The sequence below is a fragment of the Dromaius novaehollandiae genome, chromosome 10 (assembly GCF_036370855.1).
Source record: "Dromaius novaehollandiae isolate bDroNov1 chromosome 10, bDroNov1.hap1, whole genome shotgun sequence".
NCBI classification, from domain to species: domain Eukaryota; kingdom Metazoa; phylum Chordata; class Aves; order Casuariiformes; family Dromaiidae; genus Dromaius; species Dromaius novaehollandiae.
The window spans coordinates 323,603-334,008 of record NC_088107.1 but is presented as its reverse complement, the minus strand read 5'-3'; the positions used below and the strand labels follow the sequence as shown (position 1 = coordinate 334,008).

At 48.9% G+C, this 10,406-nt stretch overlaps 1 protein-coding gene across 1 annotated transcript; it reads right to left on the bottom strand.

Moving 5' to 3' along the window:
• Positions 1-223: 223 nt before the first annotated feature.
• PDIA3 (protein disulfide isomerase family A member 3) lies at positions 224-9,698 on the bottom strand. Its single transcript, XM_026121227.2, has 13 exons — positions 9,396-9,698; positions 9,232-9,310; positions 8,101-8,218; positions 7,333-7,440; positions 6,270-6,399; positions 5,509-5,625; positions 4,900-5,025; positions 4,147-4,329; positions 3,491-3,599; positions 2,558-2,686; positions 1,536-1,615; positions 925-982; positions 224-638 (listed from the first exon to the last, which is right to left on the bottom strand). Exons 1-13 carry the CDS (start codon positions 9,671-9,673, stop codon positions 519-521), a joined length of 1,635 nt encoding a protein of 544 aa, XP_025977012.2. The 5' UTR covers positions 9,674-9,698; the 3' UTR covers positions 224-518.
• Positions 9,699-10,406: the final 708 nt, after the last annotated feature.

Below are 10,406 nucleotides of genomic sequence, written 5' to 3'. Positions count from 1 at the left end.
TGTGTTACTGTAACACCTGAAGCAGAGCACACTGAGACACTTGCTGCCTCTGCACTCTGAATGACTCTCATTAACCGAGCAAAAGGGGAAAGAGACTGTAGGCTGAGCTTATGATCTAGAAAACTGAATCTAGTTAAATGAACCTTTAGAAGTCTCAGTAGGAAGTTTTTGCCTACACACAGCAGTATCCTGGCTTTGAGAGGTCTCCACAGGACAGAGAAACTTGGGTTTAAGGGGGTCATTTTATTGTTTCACTTCTCCAAATGTACAAAAAAAATTAGAAAATAACCCTGCCCCCCACCCCCTCCCAAACCACAAAACAAACCAGTCTGGGGAGCCCCACAACAGTGCAGCTAAGAGACAGCAGGGAATTAAACAGAACTAGATACAGCAGCTGGGTCCCTTCAGCCCACATGGCATTGGTCACTGGCTTTCCACAACCCAGATTCAACCCCAGGCTGCCCAGTGCTCCCCCAATTCACACAGAGCTCATCCTGACAAGATGGTGAGTGGGTACTTTACAAATCCTCCTTTGCCTTCTTCTTGGATTTCTTGGTTTTATCTTCCTCCTGCAGCACAGGGGTATTGGTTGCCTCCCGCTTCAAGTAGCTAATGAAGTCACTCACTTCTCTGCCACCCTGCAGGAAGCACAAAGAGATAAGACAGTGCTTGTAGTCCCTGTGGACTTCTTCGCTAGAGAGGGAGTTCAGGTGCCAGGCAGAAGACCAAAGCAACTGGAAGCAGAGCTCTTCCCCCTTGGGTCTGCAGCAGAACATTCCCAGCAGGTACCACCAGGTGTGTTCCCAGGGCAACAGGGCTACAGTGCAATCGGCAGCTCCAGAGAGACTCAGCATTGTTTGGACACCGGGATTCTGCCTAATCTCTTCATAAATCCCCAAGCTCCAAGAACAGCCAGATACTCACCTCATACTTCTTTGGACTCTGTTTGCTGCCAGCTGGAGCAAAGTAGATGGTGGGGAAACTGGGGAGAGAGAAGAGACATCTCAGTTCCTGATGTGTTCAGTTTTTTTGGGGCTCTGCCCTTTCAGAAAAAAATCATGCCAGCTCTCACCAAGAGGACTTGCACCCTACACTCCCTCTGGTATAACACGGTAAACAAGCGTAAGCAGCTCTGGCACACCAACCCTCAGCCAGCACAGGTGGGGCCTCTGGAAGCCTGGCCCTGTTTGCAAGGTTGGCTGAGCTCAACTAGGTCCAGGTTTGCCAGCTTAACTGTTTTCAGAAAAGTGAGCCCAATGTCATTTTTACACTGCCAAGAACAGAATCACAGCAGATTCAAAAGCAGAGGAAGCTGTCAGCAAGACAGGCCTTTAGACAAGGCCAGGACACTAGAATCCCATATAAGCAAGGCAGATGAAAGTCACTTGTCTGACTCAATTTCTTCACACTTTAACATCCAGTAATAGCATGCCAAAAGTCTGGGAGACTCTCAGCTCTCCTGTAGCGGCTGCTGGTCAGGGACAGAAGCCTGGACCCGTCCAGTAACACAGCAGTATACCAACAGTAACACCTACCCTCTAACTTCATATGGAGAAGGCACATCATTGGCTGTAGCATCCATTTTGGCAATGACAATGTTGGGGTCTTTGCTGAGCTGTTGGTGGAAAGAGCATATTAGCAACCAATCCAAGGTAGTTACACTAGGTATTGATCTAGCAGCACTTTCTAAAACAGCTACGTCAAAGGACAGCACACACTAAATACAGAAAGGCAAGCAGCTTTCTTCTGAGCAGTTGTTTTCTGTGTAAACAGGGGCCCAGGGTACAGAGTCCTCCCTCAGTCAGGTGTATGCAGCACACATCATCTAATGGTACCTGCTGCGTTAGTCTGGTATTAGCCTGGAAAACACTGAGCCCAGAGCAACTGCTTTTTTCCAATCTTTTAGAAAGTGAACTGTGAGGAGAAACAGTGCTCAAGTAGGAAGGATGCCTGACAGCCTGAGAGAGAAATACAGGTCAGGCATGTGAAGAAATTTATGTCACTATCAAATCCTGATATAATGCTATCAGGCACTTGTTCCAGGCTAGCAGGGATGGTAACAATGCGCTGGGCTGACGATAGCAAGGTATGCCAGTATGAACCATCCTCAGCAGATGTTTTGCATAAACTTGTAAGAGCAGAGGGAAGCATTAAGTGGTAGTTACATGACCGTGCTTCAAAAGAAGCTATTCCATTTGTCCATCGAGTTGGAATTTGCAAGGTAGTGTTATCCTGGACTGAACAGGAGACTATAATTATACAGAGGGAAAAAACCTGAAAGGGAATTTTGCCACTCGAGACCAGTTACTCAATCAGGGAATATTTACACCCCACAGCTAAGGGAGCAGCCTAAACCTACCAATGAGTTTGTTACCATGCTCCAGATCCTGCTAATGCGCTTCTGCATTCACAGGAGACACCCAGGTGCTGCCAAACCTCAAAGTGCATAGAAAGGCACAGTTATGCTGCCTGATATTATAGGCTAGATAGACAGAACCCACAGGATTGTTTAGTGCTGCAGGATTCTAGCTTGCCTTTGCAGGAGTCCTGGACCTACCTTCTCCCCCAGTTCTTTGTATTTGGGCTCCAGATTCTTGCAGTGGCCACACCAGGGTGCATAAAATTCTATCAGGACATCTTTGTCTTCCGCATTAACAATTTCATCAAAGTTCTCGGCGACCACCACCTGATAGTATTTGATCATACAAGTTAGTGTTTTGTAAGTCAACAGCAAGGGGCCATAACATGACATGGTCCATACATTCTGCACAAGAAATCTTGGCCCTCCTACAGCAAACAGTAATATTCAAACTGCATTTACATAACAAGGGTCAAAGTGACTAGACACACAGCCCTTCACCAAGCTATAACACATTCTACTTACAGATAAAAACCTGTCATAGGATGCAGACACTACATAAAAGTGAGGTTTAGGGAAGGAGGGGGAAGGTCTTTTTTTTTTTGCTAGACTGGCTGAGGGCATCTTCATTCACACATAAACAAGCAGCGACTTCCACTCCCTTATCAGGTCCTTACAAAGCCATGACATGAAATATTTTCATTCAGCACAAAACTGACCAGCCTGGATAAAAGGTAAAATTTTTACCTCCCTCGCAAGAGTGATGAACACTTTCTAGAAATTATGCATGAAGTCATGACCAGCTCGAAAGCCATGCCATGAGGGAGCACAAGTCAATGCAGCAGGCCTCTGTGTTACTTCTAGGGCACAGCAGTAGCAGGCCCAAGCAGCAGTTACTACACCGAGAGAACATCTGAAATCAGAACTGCAGGCTGCATTTCCCCCTTGGCTCAGACACCTGCAGGACAAGGGAATGAGTTCTCCTCCTGTGCACCACAGCACAGGTTTCCTCAAGACACCACAACAGAGCACTCAGTATGGGATACCGCCATATGACTAGAAGCTGCAGCTGTAGAGTGTCCTTCATCCACTGGTAGGTGCTGCTGCTACCTTAGATACAGGAGCACTCACCTTCACAGGTCCATCATTGCTTTCAGGGATAGGCTCTGATTTCAGGTATTTCTTCAGGTTTCCATCAAAGTAATCTTGCAAGAATCTCTCCAAAGCCTTTCCATCACGGCTGAAAGCAAAGTGACATTTTACAGCCATCATGACACATACAGGATGAGAGAGGATAATTTTCAAGGCTGATTTAAGCTCCTTCCACCCACAGAACAGATGCCGCCTGCATCTGAAAGCACCAGTCCAGGTGCTTAGAAGACCCTGGGACAAGTGCAACAGGCACAGTCAGGGTCTTGACAGCAAGCTAGATACACACCCCATTCTAAGTTTTAGGCCTTTCAGCCCCCTTAAATTCCCCCCACACACCCCAAAGAAAGGTGCAGCTTTTCCCACTTGTATCCTTTAATGCATCTTATTTTCTAAAGAGACACTTAAATATATCTTGAATTCAATTCTCTACCTTTGCATTAACAATAGAAGAGACCGCAAATTATGTACAGAGCAGTAAAGCACACCTTACAGCTAGGAGACATTTTAACCCAGCAGTCATTTTTTCCTACAGGAACATCCAGCTTTACAGTTTCTTTCAGGCTAATAAAGTATGAGTTTGTCACGGACCAAAGCCTATCAAGTGAGAAGCAGCACTGCTAAGTTCAACAACTTACGAAAATTCCTCCTGCATGACGTATTTCTCTCCTTTGGCTGTTCTGATGGCAACAACAGGAGCCTCACCCGTGCTGCTGTCTAGACCAAACTCTGAAAGCTCATGGCCAAAGGTTTTCCGACTAGCAACAGCAAAAGACAGCTGGTGGCCCGCATCCAAGAACTTCTTTGCAACCATCATAACTCTGGGGAGGGAAAAAGAAGCCGTAATTCCCATGAATACTGAACAGAACATCTTCTGCGTGATATAACACCTTTCAAACTGAAGCAGACACTGAATAAGGAACTCCTTGGTGAGAAGTTGTGTGTTCTGCAGAGGAAAGTCCTATAGAAATGCTGCTGAGAAGCAGAAGAGTAAGCTTGCTTCTGCTCTGAATGCAGCCTGTGCAAGTGCTGTGTACATTAATTCTCCACCCCATTGGCCTGATCACTAGCGCCTCAGCTACCAGGGAATACAAAGGATAGGATCTCACACCATCTCAGTAAGGAAGTTTCTGTTCAAGGTCTTGATCCTATGACTAGAGATACAAAACTCTAAACAAGTGAGGTTTCAAAGGATAAACATACTCTATACTTCAGGCTGTGCAGAGAGCAGCCACCCCCATAGCTCATATTAGAAACTCAGCTGAAAGTTTCCCAGGAGAAGAGAATAAGGTTCCTCATTTTGTTTACATGTAAAACTGAACTACAGAACACTAATGCAGGGAACACACGAGAAAGGGGTGGAGCTGGGGGTTGCTTATCTGCTTCTTTACCTGTTGCGCCAGTAGTTGGAACCCTTTGCATTCTTCTCATAGTCCACATCGTAGTATGCCACCAACAGGTCCTTCCCCTGGATCAAGTCTTTGTTGTCTTCAGTCATGTGTGGACAGATGCCAAAGCTATCAATGAAATGGATGTTAGCAGCTTCTACGTCACTGCACAGAACCCATCACCTCCCAGGAACAGGCTTGATACAGCACAGTCCCGTTTCCTACCCAAAGGAGAACTTTACATGTCAGTAACCAGCGAGATCCAAACTAGAAACATTTTGTTCATTCACGTACCACTATGGTAAGTTAAATCTGCATCTCTAGCCACATCACCAATTAGTATATTTAGACCTGACAAAGCTAACATACCTCTCAGGAAGTTTACTATATTTTAAACAGAAGTGTGGCTGGTAGAACATAGAGTAAGTGCCAACAGCCATGCCAGGGTTACCAGAAACAAAGCAGTCCCCAAGGGAGATGGTGCTTGCAAAACATATCTTTTGGACATTGATTAAGCAGGAAGTGGCAGTAATGCCAGTCACAGAGAACAAGTTCTGACAGGGCTTAATCCAACTCAGGCCACTATCACATGTCCAGTGAGGCATCACTCACACGTTCTCCTGGATGAACTTCTTGATTTTTCCACTGGTGATTTTGTCTTCTGGGTATTTCACAGAGCTGTCCTCGAACTTGTTTGTCAGGCGTGGAGGACGGAATAAGACTATACCCCTGAGGGGAAACAGATACCACAAATTAAGGTATCCCTGAATTTCCAAGGAGTGGCAGCTAGAGGAAATAAGAACTCAGTCTCTAGTGTCTGCCCCAATTCACTGTTCATGGATTCAGTGAGGTTGTCCAGTTTCCAGGCAGGACTACTGTTCTATATCTACCCAGCAGGCCCTGTTCCATTATTCAGATAGGCTGTGGCCTTCAACAGTTGAAAACAGAATAAAAAACAACAACACACACACATACGCACACCATACACAACATAAAGAGCAACGGGGAAGCAAAACACCTCTGTTCAGGTATTTCCCACCTGGTATTAACCCTCCAAAGCCTGGAATAGCTTGTACCAGACGGAGGACATTTTTCCCATGCAGTTCCACCATCTAGAAACAGCCAGGACAAAGAACACTGACTGAGCCAGAGGTAGTCAGGGAATTTTAAAGGCCACAACAGCAATTTTTAAGGAGTAGTAGCTTCATTTGATTTTCTACCTTAATTCCAAAGGGAGAGAGAAAGACTACCAGTAGCTGGGGAATAGCTTAAGCTATGTTTAGAAGGTAAACCCAGGTAATAAGTCTAAGTGAAATCCACAAATTTGTTCCAAATGTCTCAATAGTGAGGAATGTTTATATTAAGCAACTTACTCTCCATCTTCCTCATATTTCTGCACCAATTCTTCCTCACTGGTGTGTGCAAAGCGATAGTTATCTCTTAGGTTGTTGGCAGCTTTCATGAATTCTGAATAAGCATCACCAGATGCATCTCCAAAGAAGCCTGCAGCAGAAAGACAGATGGTGACCCCAAACTGACTCAGCAGCAGTTACTGTGCAGTTCATACCATTTGTCTTTGTAATGCACAGGAACTTCCCTTCTAAATTAAGTCCTCAAATGCATGCCCAAGCCCTCTTCTTTCAACATGTTCTCTCCCATTTTTAATGCTTGTATTCCCTCCCTTTCACCAGCAGAAAGCTACTCAAGGGTTTCCTAGCTCAGCAATCCATGCTGACATCCACCCACCCAGCATGGGAAGCAGTTATCTTCTGAGCACAGAGATTCCCATTGGCAACCAAGTGCGACACTACTAGTAACAACAACAGCCAATGAGACGTAGCAAGTGTAGGGATGCTGATCAATACCTATGCAGCTGTATGTCCATGACTGCATCTAATTCACACAAAGGAAAGATGCTGTTACCAATGGTAAACCATGATCAAATCATACGATGTTGACAGCCTAACACCTTGAGGTACCACCCTAGTATACTTTAGAAATTTGAAGCTATCTGTTGTCAGTCAGCCAAAACAGCAACGAACTTTATAAAGGACGCTATGGTGACAGGAAGTCTGAAAGACAGTCAAAGAACCACAGAAAAAAAAGAAAAAAAAAAGCAGGTTGGAAGGAATCCACACAGGTCAATTCCAACCTCCTGCTCAAGTCAGGACCAGCTTCAAAGTAAGATCAGGTTGCTCAGAGCTTTGTCCAATTGAGTTTAAGACCTCCTAGACTGAAGGTTTCAAAACCCCTCTGGGCATGTGTGCCAGCACTTTGTCATTCTTACTACGAATAACTTTTTGCTCACATCCAGCTCCAATTCCCCTTGTCACAGCTTGTGATACTGTCTCTTGTCCTTTCACTGCATATCCCCACGAGATCTTCCAGAGCTAAGTGCCCAGTACCTTAAGCACTGCAGCGAGCCACTGTACTCACCCACTACAGAAGCATCTTTATCACCGATGAACTTCTCGAAGTCAGCCATAGAACTGAGAGCCACTGAAGCAGGTCCCGCCTGTTTCTTGAGGTGACTGACTATCCCATCTTAACAAAAAGGTACATAGTTATATTAAGGGGATCAATACAAAGTTCCACAAGACTTTTTCAAGCTTCCAAAAACAAAAGCTGTTTCTTCAGAGTCCATACTCTTCTCCCACGAAATAAATATAATACAAATTCAAGTAGTGCTAGCATCAGCTTCACATAGGAAGTGATCTAAAAGGGAGAGCTTTTCAGAAGACAGCAATTACAAAACAAAAAACCCAGAACTTTAACATTCTCATATCAAGAGCCACTGGTTTGTTACCAAAGTGTTACAGAAGGCTGTACTGTGAAAAGTCGTGTTTTTCCAAGAGATCTGATCAAGAAGAGACATAGAATACTCTAATTTGTGCAATTCAGAGATTAGCAAGGTATACGTACCAAGAAGTCATGTATATGAGGTCCCCCCTCAAGCATTTTCTGGATACTGCCCATTAAGGATGCTATGGCTCAAAGATAACATGGAGCCTTTCACCTTTAAAGGTGCCTTTTAAGGGACAGTAAGCATCCAGGATTCTCCCAACACCAAGAGCTGGGGGAGGTAAGGGGAGAAGGATATCCTTCCTTGCATCCCTCGATACATTTAAGGTTACAAACAACTTATAAAATATGGACCTTCTTCCAGCACTATTGCTAGATGTACAAAGACTGACAAGTTTCTACCTGCTGTCCTGGGCCCATCATAGGTTCCTGCCTCTTCACCGTCTCGAAAAATCTTCAGAGTGGGATAGCCACTGACTCCATACTTGTTACAGGTGTTGGAGTTTGCTGTGCAGTCAACCTAAAGGAAAAGAAATATTGCTACTCAGTGTCTTAACTCTGTGTACACACAGAAGACAACAGCTTTGCCACTTGCCTATATCTCCACGTTACCACAAAATGTAAAGATGAAATCTAAAGGCCTTGAAAGTTAGTAAGTATCTTTAAGCAGGGCTGGATTACTTTCGCATAAAGCAAAAGGATCTGAGAAGCATCTGAGGGCCACATGCAGAAGATCAAAAGCCAGGCCTAATGCATCCAACCAGGTGGTCCAAGATGGATCTGCTACACTGCATGCATTACTGAACCATCAATAGCAGCACTACTGGGAAAGGAGGTAGGACAGAGGTAGTAATAGGGCCAGAAAAATCTTTGAGAAAATACTGGAAAAATTCAACAGCTGTCTGTGTGACCAGACAACGCAAGAAAAACAGTAAAAAGGCTAGACTGCTTACAGTTAATGAAAGGCTTTACAGAAATCAACTGTTCTCAGGACCTTATCAATCCCAAACTTCCTGCAGTGGTTGAAACAGACAGGCTGACCTCAATCAGAGACTACAGCACCAAAATCCAGGGCACTTCCCATGGAGAAAAGTGGAGACCCTGTCCTCAGAAAATTGTACAAGTTTTCTGGCAGAAAAGAAAGCTTGTTCACACCAACCCTTACTTTATGAAGTCAAGGACAATGCAATGAGTGCAGCACTACACTAATACCTAGACTAAACTATGCATTCAAGAGAGGCTCCTTCACCCCCAGTCTGGGCGAGCCCTCTTTCAGACACTGGTACACACCCTCGCTGTGCTCTGCGCACCCAGCGAACGGGCAGCAGCCCCTGCAGGATCCAGCTTCCAGATCATTCCCTGCCGCCCAGGTCTTCAAAGGGACGAAGCCGCTCGAAGCTCTAAAGAGCCACGAGGAGACCGGATGCGCTCATCGCAGCGGTTGCTAGGGGAAAACTTCCACTTGACCGAAGTCTACTCGCAAGCCGCCCCACGGCAGCGGCGCCGGGCGGCCCCGTGCCCCCCCGTGCTCACCTTCACGAGGGGAACGACCCCCTTCAGCCTCGTCGCTGCCGACTCGTACTCGGGCGCCAGCCGCTTACAGTGCCCGCACCTGGGAGGACGGAGGGGTCAGAGCGCCGCGCGGACCGGCCCCGGCCCCCCCGCCCCGCCGGCCCGCTCCGGGCCCCCGCCCTCACCAGGGCGCGAAGAACTCCACGAGCACCAGCCCCGGGCGCTCGGCCAGGCCGCTCTCGAAGTCGGCATCGCTGAGCTCCACCACGTCGGAGGCGCGCGCGGGCCGCACCGCCAGGGCGAGGAGGAGCAGCGGGAGCAGCGCGGCGGGCAGCGGCCGGGGCCGGGGCGCGGACATGGCGGGCGCTCCCTCCTCGGCGGCGGCGGGGCTGAACAGGCGCCGGGGGCCCGCACGGCCGGAAGTCCCTCCCCCAGCCGGATCTGCCGTGTGGCAGCTCCCCATTGGCCGTCGTCCCTGGCGTCACACGAGGCCTGGCCAATGGGCTGATGCAACGTGCAGAGGGGCTGAACAGGCGCCGCCTCTCCTCCCCCTCACAGGCCCCGGGGGGGAGGGTCCGGGTCCGGCCCGCCCTGCGCCGCCCCCGCCTGCGCCGCCCCCCGGCCCCGCTCCCCCACTCCGGGCGCCGGACCCGGCTCCGGCCCGGCCTCGCCTCCACCGGGGCGCCCCAACCCGCCCCGCCCCGGCCGGGCCCCCGGGGCCCAGCAGGACCCGCGCACCTGGCAGGGCCTGGCCCGGCCCCAGGCCGGTGTCCCCGGGCCGCAGCCGGGCCCCAGGCCGGTAGCGCCGGGCCAGGCCCTGCCGGGTGCGCGGGTCCTGCTGGGCCCCGGTAACGGCCGGCCGTGGAGGCGCAGGCTCCCGGGGAGCCACGTGCCGCTGAGCGATCGCCAGCGCCTGAGGGATTTCGTTCCCGTGGTCGCCAGGTGCTCGTGGAAGCCCTGCCGCGGCCGTCGTGTGCTTAAAACACGTCGTTGGTCTGAGGCGACGCACACGTATCGGGGTCGTTTCTGCTCGGGGCGCCCGTACCCAGCCGCGCCGGCCTGCAGCGCGGCCGCGGGAGGCGGCCCCAAGGAGCGCTTCGACCTCTGCTTTCGCAATCGCTCCTACGCACCCGACCTTGCACCCTCCACGGATCCCTTTCCGTGGCGTTACAAAGCAGGGCTGGGTTCCGCTGGCT